General features: G+C 34.5%; 1 protein-coding gene across 1 annotated transcript in view; it reads left to right on the top strand.

Moving 5' to 3' along the window:
* Nucleotides 1–21134, top strand: part of LOC150075931 (epidermal growth factor receptor-like) — a 72271-nt gene that overhangs the window by 24113 nt on the left and 27024 nt on the right. The window contains exons 14-20 of the mRNA XM_090387214.1: nucleotides 1399–1486; nucleotides 3863–3964; nucleotides 6210–6461; nucleotides 12819–12931; nucleotides 14539–14674; nucleotides 14893–15033; nucleotides 18796–18894. Of these exons, the coding sequence (XP_090243340.1) occupies nucleotides 1399–1486; nucleotides 3863–3964; nucleotides 6210–6461; nucleotides 12819–12931; nucleotides 14539–14674; nucleotides 14893–15033; nucleotides 18796–18894 (931 nt within the window). The remainder of the gene's footprint in view (nucleotides 1–1398; nucleotides 1487–3862; nucleotides 3965–6209; nucleotides 6462–12818; nucleotides 12932–14538; nucleotides 14675–14892; nucleotides 15034–18795; nucleotides 18895–21134) is intronic.

Here is a 21134-nt window from a genome sequence, read left to right as displayed (position 1 = left end):
AACATATTGACTTGCAGGCAGCAATAGTGAAAGAAAAAAATGCTGAAGCGCAAGATGAACCAAATGAGCAGCCAAGACGCTTCCTCGCCAGAGAGATGGCAGTGGCATTTCGTGAAATTGCATCGGCAATGCCGAGGTTTGAAAAGATGGATCCTGACAGCGAACAATTCTTAAAAGTTAACAGAGGGGTGAATGATATGCCTGCTACAAAGAAATCTATGATGAAAAGAAAAAAGCCACCATCCAGTCTTCCATTAATATGTTCTTTCGTAAGGTTGAGTGGCTGACCCCTTCTAAATCTCCACAGACCTCAACCTCCACAGCGGTGTACTTATCAGCTGAAGACGCCGATTCTGGAAACGATGCTCGAGAGGTAAAACTTACTGATGTTATGCCCATTTCCTCTCTTTTTTTTTGTAATTTTATAATTTTGAAAATTTTTTAAATTGCATGCTGTTTGTAATTTTTCCTGCACATGAGATAAAAATTGAATAAATACAATAAATAATTCTATTTACATGTTCGTCAGACATTTCTTTTTTGATTCAATCAATTCAGCGAGCACATTTGCAAGTGCTGCACAAGCATGGGGGTAATTCCCCGACTTACGTAGCTTTACGTGGAACGCAACCCTTACGTAAGTTGGGAAGTTTCTGTATTTGTAATATTTGCATGACGTGCTGCTACAGAGGCCATTTACACATTCATCACATACACAATACAATTTAACAAAATTTGGAAATAATGGCAGTGTCCTCCAAACCAGGCTTTTCATCTGTACAGGACCCTGTGGTGTAATTTCCTCAGTATGATCACATTTACTTTCAATTAAAATAGTTTCCCAGTAAAGCAAAGAGTCAGTAATCGGGATTTTTCTCACCTTCTATGAGTTTCCTCACAATCACTTTCTCTCAACCTGCTGAGCATGTTAGCAGTTGGGCGAGAGACATCTGAACCTCCAGCAAGGGTACTTCAAGAGCACATACTGAATAAGCTGTAGTTGGAGACTCAGTCGCCACTATGCAACATAGCAAAATTGCAAGCTCTTCTATTCTACACAACTAGTTACTGCAGTAAAATATAGTATTATATTTAACATATTTTATTTCATAACATTTTTGCAAATTCAGTAATATATGTATTTCTTTCAAGTTGAACTGATAATGAAATTTAATAGACATCCTTGTCCCCTTATAGTACATTAAATCAAAGTTTTACTGTACATTTCAACTTATTTTAATCCCATTTGTATTAATTATTAGCAGTAAGCATCCATTAAGCCAATATGTATTTTGTTGAAGCTTAGCTATTATTTCTATAGGTTTAAAATTATTAAAGAGTAACAGTTCCTTTAAGATTATTTTTGCTGTTTAGTTTAATCTTTTAAAATATTTCCAGATGTACTGGTCCCAAAAACACAATTGGACCTGGAGGTTGTAATTCTTGTGAAAAAGCCATTGTTAGTGCCTATGATCCTAATGTAGTGGTAAGTGTAATTGCTTTAAATTTCTATAAAAAAAGTAGCTCAATCGGTATTCAATTTAAAAATATAAATGTGAGCAAAATTTATCCACTTTGCAGAGTGGCTAATCTTTCACAATGCTGTTGTTACTATTTTTGATTAAGCTTATCTACCTTTCCCACCTGAGTTTTTTTGAGTAATTTAGAATTTTATAAAAATTTAAAACTGTGTATATAAATGCTTTTAAATATAAATTTTTTCCTATTTTGACTTTATAGCCAAACATTATAGCAGGATTATTTCAAAAATAAAGTTAAAATCAAAATTTCATAAAAAAAATTGGGTAAAAAATCCCCCCCCCCCCAAATTGAAAAACCTTGCATCAAAACCTACCTTGAATTTATGTGTGTCCAAGGTTTTGCCCTCAAGTTTTGCATCTATGGTGACATCATATGTAACCTGAAAAGGCTCTGAGGAATTGAGTTTATGATATAAACTTGAATTAAATAGTTGAATTGTTAATTATGAACTTACGTAATTGATAATAATTTTTGTGTCAAGCTGCACCATTTGGCTCTCAGTATTATGATGTAACACTACAATAAGGATATTATAAGTGATTTAGGAAGTAGCATAGTATATGAGTATTGAAGATAGCCAATAAAGGCTTCTTCCAATTTCCAGCAGTGTATCACTCAATCTCTGTCATCAGTAGGAATTTAACCCAGACCATTTCTACTTGTTATGAGATAAAGCAGTCATGTTGGCCACTGTGTTTCTGATGAGGATGCAAAGTCATTTAACATTTGCAATGATCTTTTGAAGATCTGTCAGTCATTTGATAATCTCGAAATATATATGTGCCCAACCAAGTGTTTGGTCAGCTCTATATTACCTATTCTAGAGCAGCTTCAAGAATTGTTATTAAAATTCTGATTAAAGACAACACAAGGCAAGGCAGACTCAGAACTCCATCATGAAAGATCTATACTGAAAATCCAAGGTTGGTTTGAAAATATAGTACAGAGATTTAATGTATGGTTATGAAATTACATGACAACTGAGGTACACACTTGTATTATTTTTCAGATTAGTCACTTTTCCTATTAAAGCATTTTGTCCCATTGTAAGATGAGATTTTCTATACCCTTCTGGAAAATTTATTACTCGCTCTAATTGCAAACATGCTTTTTGTTGAATATTCATGACTGTATTGAAGTGCCTACCAGAAAAATGTTTCTTTAAAGACCCAAACAAATGAAAGGCTGAAGTAACCCAGTCTGAATTGTAGGACGATGTTCCAACACTTCCCACTGTTGTACTGCAACCATTGATGTGTATACACATAAGTTTAATGGATGTCATCATGATGCAACAAACTAACTCTGCATCAGGAGTCATGGACATTTGTGCATTTCATTTCTCCAGTGTTTGAGAGTATCAATTAGTATTAATTATGGACTCGCATTTCATCAAGTCAGTCAAAATATTGCCTCTATGATCTGAAAACGTACTTGATATTTCCTTGCAGTCAATGTGGTCTTGTATTTTTTGGCTACACTGAATTCAGGATGCTTTCTGGCTATCAAATCTTGTTTCATTTCTGGGGTGTGATTAATCCATGTCTCATCTTCTGTCAGTTTTGTTCAGAAATTCCTCACTCTCACTACAAGTAACAAGTGCACAAATGCAAGCTCATCACCTCCCCATGCATACTATCTTATGGAGGGGGAGATGAGCACACTTGTTTCAATTTCCTGTACCTGTTTGATAGAACACTGCTTAGTGCTCCTGATGTCATCTGTTCAGCTTGTTGAAGGTTTATAGCTTCTTGGTTCATCCCAAACATTTACATGCCTTTTCTGGAATTTATTACACCAAAAACAGATCTGTTTTTAGATATTCCTCTAGCAGCATAGTGGTTAAGTAATCTGTGTTATTATGATCACTTAGATCACAAGAACTTATTCTTGTGAACTCATTTTCTTTTTATGATCAGTAATAATTACTCATATCTTTAATTTGGTAATAAAATATTTTTGAGAAGTCAACTGTATTCAAAGATAAGAATGTGTGCTGGTAAATCTTAAGTGTTAATACTGTGATTATAAGGTTAGTATTCTTTTAATGCTATACATATGCCAAACAGTAATTTTAGTTTTGTCTGGTTTTTGCAGCACAAAAATATCCAAATTTCAATCAGTATTATGTGATGAAGTCTAAAATTTTATATTAATCAATTTATTATATATTTTTTTTTCACAGTGTGCACGTAAAAATGAAAGATTAATACAAAATTGATGTGGATCATGATATGAATGAGTATCAAAATTTAATTCTTACTGGCAGCATAATTCTTGAACATTACTTATAATTTTTTTTTTATTTCCTGCATTTTAGGAACAGTGTTTGAAGGCTGATGAATCTTGTCCAGATGGTTTTTATCTAGAATATATTGGCCCTCAAGAAGAAGGAATTTTGAAGTCTCTGACTGGAAAATCTGTAAGTAATCTAATGTTTGGGTAACTTATTAATATTATTGAAATTTTAATGTGGAAAAACAAGCAGAATATTTGCTTATCTTGTTTAACCACTCTCCTGATCTTCACGCTACCTGCAAATTTTGACATTCTGTATTCCTTTTGATTCTAGATTGAGTCAAATGCTCTGTTTATACTCTGGAATGACCACCAGATCAGGGAAGTTTATAATTAATCATTTCAACAATGAATACAATGATTAATGTGAGCAATGATCAATGATTAATTAACTGTATGTAGCAGTCAGGCAGTCTTAAATCATAGTACACTTAAATGTGTGTGTGTGTGTTGCTGCACTCTCACACTTTACTGTTCAGTTATGTAAATGAATTGCTAAAATTTAAATAATGTCCAAATTATTTCCTACCTCCTTCTCATGAGTGACTATCAAAATAGCTAATCACGTTGGTTAAGCAAGATTTTCCATTTTGTCTGTTTGCATGTACGATACATTGGTGCTTTTTGAATCTAAGGAATCATCCCCCTCAGCCTAATGACTGTGTGTGTGTGTGTGTGTGTGTGTGTGTGTGTGTGTATATATATATATATATAAAATATTATTAGTATAAAATACAGTAAGTAGAAGTTTATGCATAGAAGTAAACTAATGAAAATACGGTGTACCCTGGGAGCGATATACGATGTGAACGAAGGGGGAAGAAAGAAACCAGAAAAATAATTGTAACGATAGAAAAATAAACCAAATGAATTTATGAAGTAACAACCAAGATGGAGATAGCATTGCAGAGTCGTCTTTCATAATTTTTTGTGTCATCATCAGAGGTCATCCACCAAAAATCATGAAAAAGCCAGCAATGCTCTTACTTCTGTTTCCGACATGCTCTGTATGTCAAAGTACACGTGCGAAAGTCCACGTGGTAATGTCAAATTTAAAATTATACCAAGTATGCAATTACATAAAGTGTTAATAAGGTAAGGCATTAACACTGGCACATTATAGCCTTAGTTGCTAATGTGCCAATAAAACCCAAATCAATCAATCAATCAAGCATTAACACTTTATGTAATTGCATACTTGGTATAATTTTAAATTTGACATTACCACGTGGACTTTCGCACGTGTACTTTGACATACAGAGCATGTCGGAAACAGAAGTAAGAGCATTGCTGGCTTTTTCATGATTTTTGGTGGATGACCTCTGATGATGACACAAAATTATGAAAGACGACTCTGCAATGCTATCTCTATCTTGGTTGTTACTTCATAAATTTATTTGGTTTATTTTTCTATCGTTACAATTATTTTTCCGGTTTATTTCTTTCCCCTTCGTTCACATCATATATCGCTCCCAGGGTACACTGTATTTTCATTAGTTTACTTCTGTGCATAAACTTTTACTTACTGTATTTTATACTAATAATATTTTATATATACATTATGGCTGTAGGGTACTTTTGCGAAAGCAGTGACCCTGATCCATAATTCTTGTTATTGTAATTCGGTCTTATCTAATCTATATCCTAATTTTCTTTCCCCCCCTACAGTATATAACTTCTCCATTGCATTATTCTTTACGATTATATGTATATAGTATACTCCATTAGTATTTGAATTAGTGTACTTTGCTGTATTTCACTGAGTCCACACCATTACAATAACAATGTAAGCATTTCAAATGGTGGCTTTTTTTTTTTTAATAACACACAATTTGATATTGGGATGCTGTTCAATAACTAGCATTTTACCATTACTGCATGCAAAAACCAGTATGATCAACTGAATGCATCACCTTATGCATTTGAATATGGATCATGGCTGCCACTTGTCAACTTCCAAATATGTCTGAGTTTGTATATTATTTCCAGATAAGTATATAGAACATTTTGTAAGATATTCCATGCTCTTTTCCTCCTTGTGAAATTTTTTAAGTATTATGATATGTTTTCAGAAACCTTGTGAATATATGCTATATATAATTATATTTATATGAGTAAAACTATTTCTCGCATGGCTGCATTAGTTACTATTTAGTACAGATTTTTTTGCTATTTATTTATAATAAAAAAATTAAAGCATTTAGTGAAATGTTATTTTTTCAAAAAGTTTAAACAAATTGGTTTGATTTTACTAGTTTTACTTTTAGTATTTCTTTTACATTCTTTCATTAAATGTTTCTAAAAAAAGCATGCTTTTCTTTAAATATAGTATTAGTCACAAATAAAATCCAAAATGTTTTCTTTTTTAGGTATGCCGCAAATGTCACAAGAGATGCAAAAACTGTACAGGATATAGCATTCATGTATCTGTGTGTGAGTGCCTACGATACAGTGCTGGAGAGCAGTGTGAAGACAACTGCCCAAGAGATCACTATGCTGATGAAGTTCATCATAAGTGTGTTAAGTGTGCTGAGGAGTGCAGGGGTTGTTTTGGACCAACTACAACAGAATGTTTAGCTTGTAGAAATTATCGTATTTATATGAACAGCAACGATACAGTGGTAAGTTATCTGATCATTACTATATACTAATATGTATCTTATTGAAGTAGAATAATTTGAATAGCATTAATTAATGTGAAATTAATGTCCTCTCAACACATTACTTTGAATATATTTCATGAAGATAACTTATAAATAATTGTTAGATTTCATTTTTTAACTATTTTATCTCTCTGTTTTCATTTTTTATTGAGTAAAATTTCACAACTTTTGCAGTTATATTTTTTGAAGTTCTGTGAAGTATGTACAAAGAAAACAGCAGACAGCATTTTTGTAGTCTCCTTTCTCTTCAAAATCTAAAAATGAATAGCGTGAAAAATTTTTTGTTCATTGCAAATTAAAAGCAATATTTTGAAAACATTAGGGGGGAAAATATTACACAGGCTAGGCACCTCCGTAGCCAGGTGGGCAAGAGCAGCAGTGTGTAGCACACGCTTCTTGATTAGACCGGGGTTCGAGCAAATGACCACCAAATACGGAGGATGCGGAAAGGTCAGGGAATGACCACTGCATATCCCCGGAGCAATATGGCCTTAGTTGCTAATGCTCGTAAAAACCAAATAACAACAACAATTACACAGGCTAATCAAGAATAACAGAGACTTTAAACCAGGACAATTAATTGTTAGCTTTGGTTTGGACTAAGTTATTTTGGTACATTGTGGCCTTTATTTTCTCTGTTATGCCACAAAGCCTATAATAACAATGATAGCAACAGGTAGGCTTTCAGGCTAGTGCCAGAGTGCATATATTGCAACTGAGGTGAATTGTTAATGTCATTACTTGGCCTAACTTCTACTGTGTAGACTGAAACTTGTGAGGATACGGAATGTTGTGTTATGCAATCTCAAACTACATTTGGAAACTTGATGAATTGAATTTTGTGGAGTTTGGCCCTTTGATTGAGAGTCAGTCTCTTTGCTGAGAGAGAGGTGATTGTGCATGTAGAATGGTATTAGTTTAAAATGGCCAAATAATACAAGAAAGCAAAGCGTATTTAGAATTTTCTATCAGAAATGTATTAAATAAATAATAATAAAATAAAATGTCTCATTTTTTAAAAATTTTATCTGTTATTTACAAATATTTCTATAATTCTCCTTTATATCTACAGAAGCTGTCTACCTGTACAGGGCTAGGTAGTAACTTTCCTAATAGTTGATTGCTCTTTGTCCAAATGCAAATTTTCTTATGTCTAGTTTTTATTAAGTGTATAAATTATAATATAACAATGTGATTTTATAACATATTGTAACACTAATAATATTTTAGGGGAGAAAGCCTCAAACTATGATATTAGTTAGTGCATAGTTGAATTTTTTAGACAAAGCAAAGTTCGTATATTGGCATCATTATTATAACATTTCATTGTGAAATTCTTCACAACAAGTTTCCCTCCTTATACCTCAAATAAGTAACAGTTCCCCATTAAAGAAGACTACTCTTACTAATGCACTACATGTTGTATACCAGTCTCATTCACATCTCAGTCACATAATGTAATTTTATAACATACATGTACATGCATATGTACTGTCATTTAAACTGGGAATAGTGTAGCATTATTATTGCACTTTAATTTATATTTTAAATTTAAATTTAAACTAAAATCATGCCTCAGACTATGGTGCCTCCATAGCCAGGTGGGCAGGAGCGGCAGTGCGTAGCACACGCTTCTTGATTAGACCGGGGTTCGAGCCCATGACCACCAAATACGGAGGATGCGGAAAGGTCAGGAATGACCACCGCATATCCCCGGAGCAATATGGCTTTAGTTGCTAATGCTCCTAAAAACCAAAACAAGAACAACAGCCTCAGACTAGAGCAGCAAAGCAAAGATCAGAGTAGCAGGAATGCTTTGGCTTGGTGAGAGAACTAATAATAGCAGTTCTCCTATGAATCAGGTTTTATTGTATGCACTATTTGCAGCATGTTTGCAGAGCTATCTGAAGCAGGACATGATACAGCCAAAGATGCTATAACTTCCTTCCTTGCATCATCTGCCATCACTAATACTAAAATCTAAGTAAATTATCTAAATAAATTATATTAAGTAAGTTATTTTCTACATCCAGTTCAGTTGTGACTACTTCATAATACTTTAAAAGACTGTCCACAAAATATCTTCCCAACAAAATATTTATTATATATTTATTTTATATTTATTAGATAAATATTAGAAATAAATATTTATTAGATATTTATATTTATTAGCTTAGGAGGAGATTATATCAGTTTTTTTTTTTTTTTTTTATCATTTGGGTAAGTGGGGAATGTCCTTGGTTTATATAGATGTCATTATACTGGCAGGTCAGCTGATATTTAATGCCAACCTTTACCAGATTGGAAAGAGGGTGATATTAGTATTAGTATTAGGAACGGCCGCATGGTGCAAGAAAGCCTATGGCTTATGCTGCACCAGCCAAAAAAAAAAAAAAAAATCCGAACAAAACAATGATAAAAACAAAAAATAAATAAATAAATAAATAAAATAACTAAATAATAATAATTAATGAATAAAAAAAAAATAAAATAAAATATAAATAAAAAGGAAATTAAACCTATCATCCTATGCGCTTCCCTTACCCGAAAGTACTATCCAGATGACCTTTGAATTTCCCCAAACTGTCGGCCTCTACCACCCATGAAGGCAACTTATTCCAGTAATTTATAACTCGCTGGCTAAAATAAAACTTCCTGCAGTCCAATCTAAACATTTCCCCCTGTAACTTGAATTTATGTCCCCTGGTTCTAGCATCATTTATAATCTTGAAAATTTTGTCCTCATTCATTTTACTGATGCCTCTCAGAGCCTTAAACACCTCAATCAAATCTTCTCTAAGGTGTCTAGTTTCCAAACTCTGCAACCCACATATTTGAAGTCTTTCTTCATAAGGATGCCCTTTTGCTGATCTCACCAGGCGAGTTACCCGTCTTTGCACCCTTTCAAGAAGCTCGATGTCTTTCTTTATTTAGGTGCGGTCTCTATACTTGAATACAGTATTCAAGGTGTGGTCTAACAAAAGCCTTATATAATGGGATTATCACGTCCCTGTCTCTACTTGCAAAAGTTCAATAGATAATTGATACGACACCATGGGCCTTCCTTGCACCCTGTTTTCAATGCTCAGAGAATTTCATATCTGACCGTATTGTAATACTGAAGTCCCTTTAATCCAGTACTGGGTTTAGTTGAACTCCAATTGAATAAGTAATTTTGGGTTTACTGTTTCCCAGGTGTAATACCTTACACTTTGTTGGATTAAAGCATAGCTGCCATTTTTCTGAACATTCCTGAAGCCTATCTAAGTCTCTCTGAAGAAGCTCAGCTTGACAGTGATCATTAACTACTCTACCAATTTTAACATCATCTGCAAATTTAGACATCACAACCTCTATTTCTTCATCAATGTCGTTTGTGAAAAAAACAATAGTGGTCCTAATACTGATCCTTGGGGAACCCCACTTCTTACATCAACCCAATCTGAGGAATAGCCATTTATCACAACCCTCTGCCTCCTACCCTGAAGCCATCCTTCTATCCATCTAAGGATTTTCCCTGTGATTCCAACCTGTTCCAGCTTATAAAGCAACCGCTCATGTGGGACTGAGTCAAAAGCTTTGCTGAAATCTAAATAAACAATTTCGAAATTATTCTCTAAATCCAGCTCGTGAGTGACCCTTTCGAAATAGCAAACCAGATTTGTTAAACATGATTTTCCCTTTACAAAACCATGCTGAGTATCCTTGAGAATTTCAATTCGATCCAAATGATCCTGAATTCCACCCTTGATTATTGCCTCCATGATTTTCCCTACTACTGAAGTCAGACTGACAGGTCGATAATTTCCAACTTCACTTTTAGAGCCACCCTTATGTATAGGAGATACATTTGCACTTTTCCAATCCAAGGGAATCTCCCCAGAGTCTAGTGATGCTCGCATAATTAGCCTCAATGGTTCAATGCACTCGCTTGCCGCCTCTCTTAAGATTATAGGGTATATTCCATCAACTCCAGGAGCCTTACTGGTCTGTAGGCTCGAAAGTTTTTTCATTAAATAATCTTGCGAAATTTCAATATCATTAATTACATATTTTTTAACTTCACTCCCACAATTTCCCATTGCCACAAAAGGCTTTTCATTTGTAAATATTGATGCAAAATAACTGTTGAGTTCATCTGCAACGGCAGCTGGTGTATTTATTACTATCCCCTTTCCCTTACGTAAAGGTCCGATCTGGTTTGTCCTGCTCTTCTTGGCATTTATATATGTGAAGAATTCTTTATCCCCCCTCTTTGCTCTGTTTGCTAGTGATTTCTCATAAACTGCCTTCGCCTGTCGAACCTTTTCTTTGGCTCTATTACAGATCACCTTGTAGCTGTTATAAGCTTCAGTACTTTTTATTGCTCTGTAACCTTTCCATGCCACCTTTTTCTGCTCAAGTAATGTGGCAACTATTCATCCAACTATTCATCCAACTTGGAACCCTTCTCGTGGAGTATTTTTTTAATGGTATATTCAAGGCATCTGTGATTAATGTTTTAAAAGTGTACCACAGTTCAATTGTATTCATTCTCAGCGCGATATCTACCCAGTTAATAGAGGCCATGTAGTACCTTAAGGCATCGTAATTTCCTTTTCTGAAATTAAAACCCATTCCTTTGCCTTTTACTTCTGCTACCTCTCTCGTCATCATCCACCGTAGAACTCCGTGATCACTTCCTGCTACTGGTTCCCCTACTGTCAGCCCTGTTATGTCATCTGCTTCATGTGTGATGATGAGGTCTAGGATATTCTTTTCTCTAGTACTTTCCCTGACATGTTGATACAAATAACAGTCATCTAGTTGATTTAAAAATTTTGTTCTCCATGTCGAGTTTCCTTCCCATTTACTCCAATCAATTAGAGGCAAATTGAAATCATCCATAATAAGGCATTGACGCTTACTTGCCCATTCCATTTGCATGTAGAGGCTTTTGTCATAAACTTCACAATCACCTGGTCTGTAGATTACTGCTACTCGCATTATACCTTTGTTTCCAACTATCTCACACCATACAGACTCTATACTAGCATGTGAAATGTCTGAATCCGGGAAAGCTATCGTCGCACTCAGGCTGCTTCTGATAAGAAGCATTACCCCACCACCCCTTCTATCTACTCTATCCTTCCTAAATACATTATACAAGCCGTACTGAAACTCATCATCCCCAATTTCCGGGTGGCACCACGTCTCTGTAAGCCCTATTATATATTATTATTATTATTCACTTATATTTTATTTGATAACCAATAGAATAGGTCTAAATAAGTTTTTTTGAAGGCAGTCCTAGCCAGCTGATTACTTATGCTATGAATTTAGATGATTTCTTGTGCTGTGGATATAGCTGTGTGTGTTTCTTTAACATGTTGGAGTTATGGTTAGAAGTTCTTCTGTTATTCTGATTTTGGGCATGGTTGTGGTAAAACAAACCACATGGATTTGACTCATGTGGTTTGTTTTACCTTGACAAATTTGGAGCACTTGTGAATTTGTTTTTGTGTGATCATCATTATCATCTGTTATCGTTTCACTATTCCATGGGTTGACATATGAAGCCTTGCCACCATGCCCTGTCCATGTACTTCTCTCTGTTGTTGATTTCACTCCAGTTTCCTCCTCTCTTATTGACATTGGTTTTTATCATGTCTTGCCATCTCATTCTTGGTCTCCCCTTTGGTCTTTTGTCCCTTAATTGTAAATCAAACATCCTTCTTGGCAAACGCCTCTTGTTCATCCTCTTGATATGTCCAAGCCATTTAAAATGAGACCTTTCAATCCTATTCTGGAGTTTTTTTAACCTGAGTTTTCTCTCTAATCACATCATTCTTGATTTTGTTGTGTCTTGTCTTTCCGGCTATGCTCCTCACAAATCTCATTTCTGTTTCCCTGAATTCTGCTTTCATCCTTTTTCCTCATAGTCCAAGTTTCAGATGCCTATGTCAGAATTGGTACATAATAGGCCTGATATATAGCCTTCTTACACTTCAGTGGTATGTTCTTGTTCCAGATCGGATCTCTTGTCTGCCTATAGAAATTCCCACCCACTTTTTTTGTGTGATACCAGTTTGAATAGTTAAATGATGCTTTTCTTTCTTTTCATTTTTGCTTCTTGAGTTGATTAGCTACTGTATACCATTAGCTAATTTATAGAATTAGCAGAAAGCTATCATTTCAATAAAGTAATACTCAATAAATCTGTAATGAACTTTAAGAGCCTAGTTCTTTTTGTATATGCATACATTATTTACTGTTCATTAATTTTTTAGATATGTTTACAAATAGAAATATAAATAGTAAAATTTTCTGTTGTAGTACAACTGTACAGCATCGTGCCCTGCTGACATGCCATACAAGGTATTTGATGGTAAGGTGGAAGATCCATATTGTTCAGAAATAGATTCTATGAATGTAGCATATCATGGAAGGTGAGAAATGATTATTCTTATTTGAAATAATGTTTTCTAATTAAAGAATTCTTATAATTATTGTAATTAATTTATCCTTTTATTGATATGTATTTATAACCTTTTTCAGTTGTGTGTGACTATATATCAGTTTCTCCGATCAAGGAAACATCTGATTTATTTCACGTTTCCTTGTCATTATTGCCGATGTTCTGCCCAATTTTGCTCTTTTTAATATACAAGCATCTCTCGATTTATGTTGTCCTGATTTCTGTCTTTGCTTATACATTCATAACCAGTTATAACTAAATCCCTGCTGATATGATATGTCCATTTCTTGCAATACGTCAAGTTGGATGTTTGCTTAAGAAACTATAGCAAGAATGTTGTAGTAATTTTAGAGAATTTGAAGAAAGTGCAGGGTAAATGCAAGCTCAGATAATACAATTAAGCAAATAGTTTGGATTTGAGAAAGATGATGTTATGACTTTGAAGAATGATTTTCTCATATTATTAGCTGTATGGTGCATGGAAGCCTGAGGCTTATGCTGCACCCACCAAAAAAATTTTTTCTCAATTACCGAGAAAGAGAGAGAAAAGGGAATCACCAAGAAAAAGATGAATGATGATATCCAGTCAGAACCCTGGGTGTACCAAGCCCATACTCACCAGAAGTGAGCCTCTGGGGTTATGATGAGCTATTGGCAAATGAAGAGCTCATTCAGCTGAAAAAATCGATACCAGGAGAAAGGGATGAAGTAGAAACTCTATTGTTAAAATCTCTTAAAGGAAAGAACCTCAACTTGTTTTTCAAGCATTTAGATATAATAAATGAGATTATTCAGACAAATGATGCAGTTTCTGAGTGAAGTGGCAAAGTAAGTAAAGGTTGGGGACTCCTGTAAGATGTTACCTAACAAAGAATTAGAATTTAAATATTCTTTTAGTGTCATGGTGTGCAGGTATATCAAGAACTGGAAATTGGTGAAATAATTAGCACTTAAACCTGTGTGGAGTGTAATTTGCCTTTAATTTCTTAAAGAATTACAGAATTATCTGTAATTCTTTAAGAAATTAAAGAAATTACACTCCATGCAGGTTTAACTGTTCATTATGCACCAATTTCCAAAGGGTTGGAATCCTGTGTTGCAAAAACAAAGTGTTCCAATCAGCTGCCATTGGACAAATTTTTAACCCCCCAAAGAAAGATGTAGCTGCCTGGGTCCCTGTGAAGTCAGAACAAACTCCATAAAGGAGTTCCTGAGAAGACCAAAGAGATGAAGACGAGTTCATCTTAATAATTTTTAAAGCCTAGCCTGTTCACATTAAAAACTTCAAGTCAAGCAATTTAATTGCTGTTTATACATGGCCTGCTGGTGCTAATGTATTTATGGTGCAAATAACTGCTTAAAAAATAGGATAATATCAAAATATGGTCTGATTTTGGATGTTGAGAAACAAATTGCCTATTTATGGAGAAGTGAGCCCCTTGATATATGATTTTCACTTAACGACTATGATTGACAGAACCAGTTAAGGTTGTAATTCGAGGGATGCTTGCATTGCTATGTTCATAAGTCTGTTACATTTCTTTAATGTAGAAAATTGAGGGTTTTTTTGTTTTTCAGCAATGAAGAACACACTACAGCAATAATTGGAGGCGTTGTTGGTTGTGTGGTTCTCTTTGGAGTATTTCTTGCAGTTTTTGGATATCAGTGGGCACAGCGAGCCAAAACCAAAGAAAATACCATGAAGATGACAATGGTAAGTAAACATCATCATTCTGATACTTTCAGGTGTGTATGATAAACTGATGCTAAGAGCACCAACTCACAGATTCAAAATTTTGTTTACAAATCTTTGCATTGATAATACTGATTATACATATATTTAAATAAAATATCTAGTAAAATTTTCAACATTTACATGCTTAAAATTGTCTACAATTTAATTGTATATTGACATGGTATTCAATTTGTCAGCAAATGAGTGGATTTGAAGATAGTGAGCCCCTTAAGCCAACAAACGTGAAGCCAAACCTTGCGCAGTTACGCATTGTAAAAGAAGCTGAACTTCGAAAAGGAGGAATACTTGGATATGGTGCTTTTGGAACTGTTTATAAGGTATGACTGTTATTTCTGTTATAAGTTTGTAAAAATAATTCCTGTTATAATCTGTAAAACCATAAATTTCTATTAAAATACTTTTAATGATATATAACTTTGCAGATTTAAAATTTTGTTTACAAAATTTTTCATTAGAAAACATGATTATTTGTATACTTAAATAAAATCAAGTGGCATGTTCTTTATTTGGAATGTTCTCCAGATTTAAGCTACATTCTTAAACAAGAGAAATAACCAACTTAAGGTTTTAGTTCAGTCTTATTGAGTGCAAAATAACAAGACACTGAAGAAGTGCTAGTGGACCATACCACAAAACATATATTTTGAAATTTTATACATTTATTTTGAATAAAAAGAGATTTAGCATTAGTAAAGGCATATAATGCAAGAAAGCAAGCTTATACAGCATCAGCCAAAAAAAAAAAAAAAAAAAAAACACCCCTTCTCATTTCACCCATCCACTCGCTCCAAATGTTTGTCTAGTTCTGCCTTGAATCTATTTAAGCTATCAACGTCTACAACGACAAATGGAAGTTTGTTCCAGCAATCAACCAACCGCTGGCTAAAGGTAAACTTCTGCACATCTATCCTACAACTGTCTTTCCTCAATTTGAATTTATGCCTTCTCAGGTGATTATTCTGAGCAAGAGTAAGAATCCCATCAGCATTGAGCATGCTCAAACCATTCAAGACTTTATACACCTCAATCAGATTACCTCACAGGTGCCTAGTCTCCAAACACGGTAATCTGAAAAACTTACTTTCTTTGTAAGAGCAACCCTTTGTTCCATTCACTAATTTTGTTGCCCTTCTCTGTACTCGTTCCAACAGATCTACATCCTTCTTAAAATGAGGCCTCCAGACCTTTATACAGTACTCAAGGTGTGGTCTGACCATTGCCTTATACAAGGGGATAACCACCTCCTTATGCCTGCTAGAAAAATTCCTGTATATTGTCGACAGGACACCATGAACCACTCTTGCAGATCGTCTGCACTGCTCAGAAAACTTCATATCTGCCTGCACAATTATCCCAGTTTCTTTTTGTTCTCTACCACTGTCAGTGTAGTACCACAGAGTTGATACATTACATTTGTCATTTAACATTGACAAATGTAAACATTGACAAATGTAAAGTACTTTACATTTGTCAATGTTAAACTTCAGTTGCCACCTCTCAGCCCATCTGCTCAACTTTTCCAGATCGTGTTGCAGCAGTGTACTGTCATTAGTGCCATTAAAAATCCTGCCGACCTTCGTATAGTTTGCAAACTTAGATATTAAGCCTGATATACCATCATCAGTATCATTAATAAATACAGAAAACAACAGTGGACCCAACATTGAACCCTGGGGGACTCCACTAATAACATTAGTCCATGAAGAGCAGTGTCCATTGATTACCACTCTCTGTCTTCTCCCACTTAACCATCCCTTTATCCATAGCAACATTTTGCCCTTAATGCCACACTGCTCCAATTTGTGCAGCAGTGTTCCAGGTGCAACAGTATAAAAAGCCTTTCTGAGATCCAAATATATGATATCAAAATTATTCTTTGCATCCAGTTCCTTTGTGACCACATCATAGTTTGTTAAAGGGAAGTCTTGTCTGACCAATTTGATTGGTCAGACAAGCTTCCCTTTAACAAACTGATGCTGTGTCTGAGCCATAACTGAAGTCTTGTCAAGATGATTCTGCAGTGCTTCTTTAACCTAACCAGTGCCTCCATTATTTTCCCTGGAACACAAGTTAAACTAACAGGTCGGTAATTACTTGTGTTGCCCTTTGATCCACCTTTGTGAATTGGGGTCACATTTGCACATCTCCAGTCCATTGGTTCCTCCCCTGAGTCCAAGGAAGCTCTCCTAATTATGGCTAAGGGTTTGCTTACTTCCTTTGCTGTCTCCTTTAATATAACTGGATAGATCCCATCGACCTCCGGTGCCTTCCTTATGTTTAACTTCAACAATTTCTTCTCCACTTTGCTCTCAGTTATTACAAATTCATCTCTGGCATTCCCCTCCCTGAATAACTCCTCGTGTGTGAATGTAGATGCAAAATACTCATTTAGTTTGTTAGCTACCTGAGCAGGATCATCAACAGTTAAACCATCGATATCTAGTTGAACATCCCCTTCCTTCTAGAATTTACATAAGTAAAGAACTCTTTGCTGTTTTTCTTTGCATCCCTTGCCAAAGATTTCTTGTAATCTGCCTTTGCCTGCCTAACCTCCTTTGTGACTTGGTTACAGACCATTTATGTTAATCCAAGAAGAGATGTTATTTCGCTTATCTTTAAGATTTCATGGGAAATATACTAAATGGAAGCTTATGTATTCTTGACAATTTTATGAATAGAAAGTTGTTCAATAAATAAAGTATAAAGTTTACAATAAAACAAAACTATGAAATGTATTGTCTTTAGTGGTGTGCTGCCACTTGTTTAGCAATGGGCTTGCTAATCATAGATAATTTGTCATATTGCAAAATTGCATGAACAGGCAGCCGTGGTTGCTTTCACTCATTGGTTGAAGATTTTCTTGAGGTTTCAAAGTATTATCATTGGTAAGGCTCTGTTTCAAGTCATCAATATGTGAAACTACTTTCACACATTAGTATCTTAACAACCAGATTAGTAAGCCATTCAAATTCTAAGAGCAGGCATCAGTTGAGCCTGTCTGATCTTATTACAACATATTTCCTGTTCTTCCTAACCTGTAAAAGGTTATATGGCAAAAATCCAACAAATTGCAAGAATTACGGCACATTGTCATAAAAGTATTTATTGTATTCGAAATTAACCTAGCCACCCAACTTTTAAGGGACAGTACAAGATAACAAATTAATGTGAAATATATATATATATATATACGTTACAGTGTATTTTTACATGACTTAAGAACAGTATTTTCTAGGTGGGGGGGAACATCCTGTGCAACCTCTTTTGCTCATAAAGGTCCATTTATCAAACTGAAGAAAATTTTGAGCAAACATTTCAAGCATACGAGAGCAGTAAACATTATTATAAATAATGTGTTGGCAAGAGCCTTTGTTATTAATCAAGAGCAAACCAAATTTGCTACAAAATGTATCAATCTCTTATTACAAAGTCTTTATAAAAAAAATTTGTTTAACTGAACTGGGTACATAATTAAGATTATGTACCCAGTTAAACTGTGTACATAATCCATAATCTTGATTATATACATAGTTGAGGCTTTTACCAATCTGTTTACAGTAACATTTTATAGCTCCCTTATGCCTGCCTGAAGCTTTTTCTCTAAATTAATTTGAGTTTAAAACTATTTATACCATGCAGCATTTTTCACATCTTGCAAATATTTCATCATCGGATTGTCAGGTCTTTCATTTTATGTGTCTGGTTATTCACCAGTGAGGTCCCATTATACACCAAAATAGCTACTGAGTAACAAAATGCATTTCAGATACATAGCAATATACTTCTTGCTTAGAGCGTAGTGTTTTTTTTTTATTTGAAGTGGAAATGTATATCTTTGGCAACTCTGCATTCCAGTATGAGATAGATGCATTTTTACAAGACTTGGTTTTCCTCTTGGTTACATACATAACTGAGAGTTGTACCAACCCATTTACAGTAATATTATTTATACTTATATATTAAATATCAATTTTATTTATTCAATAAATTATTTTATTTATTATTATTACTATTCATGTTTCTTAACTTTTAACTTTATTCAGTCAGCTACATTAAGAATATTTATGTTTTGTATATAGGGTGTCTGGGTTCCTGAAGGAGAGAATGTAAAAATTCCTGTAGCCATTAAAGTTCTCAGGGAAGGCACCTGTCCAAATACTAATAAAGAGTTCCTAGAGGTAATTGTATAAATTTTTTTTGTGACATTTAGTGATATTTATTATTTGTAAAGAAAATTGTTCTTCCTCTCTCCTCTGTGTGTTAAAAAATATTAAGAAATAAAATTTACAATGCAAATTTTATTTCTTAATATTTTTTTAATAATAATTCAGAATTTTGCAAATGTGTTTTTTGTCCACTAAAAGCACTTACTAGTTTTAATAAAAAAAGCTTATTAATTATAATGAACTCTAATTAACTTCAATTTTTGGAAAATAAAATAGAAATATGAAATTATCCCTGTCATAGGTTTGTGAAGGCATTAACTGCATGAAATTTTGGCACATTACTTGAACAAATTAAACCAATATTTACAAAAACTACTAAAACTAAGACTAAAATTTCATTATCATCATCATCATCAGCCATTTTCAATCCACTGCAGGATGAAGGCCTCGCCAGCAACTTTCCAGTTCCTTCTGTTTTGAGCATTGGCCATCCATTTACTACCCACATACTCGTGAATTTCATCTATCCATCTCCGCCTTTGTCTTCCAGGTTTCCTTCTAGCTCTTCTTGGGTATCATTCCGTTATTTTCTTAGCCCATTTGTCATCATGTCTTCAAGCTATGTGTCCTGCCCAAGACCATTTTAGTTCTTTAGTTTTGATAAGAATGTCCTTTACTTGAGTTTGCTGCCTAATCCATATGTTTCTCTTCTTATCTAACAGTCTGATTCCCAATATAATTCGTTCCATTCTTCGCTGTGTAGTTCTCAGCTTCTCTTCCATTTTGGTGAGTGCCCAAGTTTCACTTCCATAAGTCATGGTGGGGAGTATACATTGGTTCATTATTTTACGTTTCAGACAAACTGGGATACTGCTCTTCAGTATGTGACTATATTTCCTGAATGCTATCCATCCAAAATTTATTCTTCTCTTGACTTCCAGCCATTTATCGTTATTACAGCTAATAATTTGTCCCAGATAAGTATATGACTCCACCTTTTCAATTACTGCTCCTTCAATCATTATTTCCCTTTCCGTGGCATACTTGTTCATCATTACTTTTGTTTTAGCCATATTCATCTTTAGTCCAAAATCCTTACTAACTGTGCATAACTGATTAAGATTTTCCTCTAATTCTTTGGGATCGTGGCTTATAACCACAATGTCATCTTCAAATCGTAAATGGTTTAGGTACTCTCCGTTCACATTGACTCCTTTCTGCGACCAGTCTAATCTTCTGAAAACTTCCTCAAGGGCAGCAGTAAACAGCTTCGGAGATATTGTGTCTCCTTGTCGAACTCCTTTCTCGATTTTAAATTTGCTACTGTCTTTGTCTAGTCTAATAAAGGAGGTAGCACTCTCATATATTTTCTTCAAAATCATAATATATGGGGTATCTATGCCTTGTCTTTCCAGTGCCCGAAACATTGCCTTATGCTGTATGGAGTCAAATGCCTTTTCATAATCCACAAATGCCAGGCATAATGGTTGTTTTATATTCATTTGCTTTCTCCATTAGCTGTGATATTATGTGAAGGTGATCCATAGTTGAGAATCCTGTCCTAAAGCCAGCTTGCTTTTTCGATTGATTCTCATCAAGTATTCTTTCTAATCTGTTAGTAATGACCCTTGTGAACAACTTGTAGATGTGGGATAACAAGCTAATTGGTCTATAATTTCCAATTTCTGATTTATCTCCTTTCTTATGCAGCAAAACTATGATTGCATTATTCCACTGCTTAGGTGTCACACCTTTTCTAATGCACTTTGTGAAGATCCTTGCCAGTTTTTGTGTTATGTCTCTTCCTCCCAATTTTAACAACTCTACAGTAACTTCATCTTCCCCTGGGGCATTCCGATTCTTCATTTTCTTCAATGCATGTTCTACCTCATCAGGAAGAATATCAGGTATGTCGTATGTGTTGCTACTTTGCAATCCATCTTCCCCACTGCTGGTATCATTCCCTCGCTCCTTGTATAATTCTCTATAGTAGTCTTCTGCTATTTGAATTATGCCTTCTCTGCTGTTTATAAGTACACCATCGCTATTCTTCAGTTTCAGTATCATTTGTCTTTCTGTATTACTGCTCATGGCTGCTGATTTAAATCCTTTGTTTTCCCTTAATGCTTGTTCTACTTTTCTTGTGTTAAATCTTCTTATGTCCTCTCTGAGTCTCTTTCTAATGGCTTTGCATAACTCAGTATACTCAATTTTCTCCCTGTCAGTGTTTTTCTTGCTCTTAATTTGTCGTC

The sequence above is a fragment of the Mastigoproctus giganteus genome, chromosome 13 (genome assembly GCF_048544385.1).
Source record: "Mastigoproctus giganteus isolate SK-2022 chromosome 13, ASM4854438v1, whole genome shotgun sequence".
Lineage (NCBI taxonomy): Eukaryota > Metazoa > Arthropoda > Arachnida > Uropygi > Thelyphonidae > Mastigoproctus > Mastigoproctus giganteus.
This window is presented reverse-complemented; position numbering and strand designations above follow the sequence as displayed.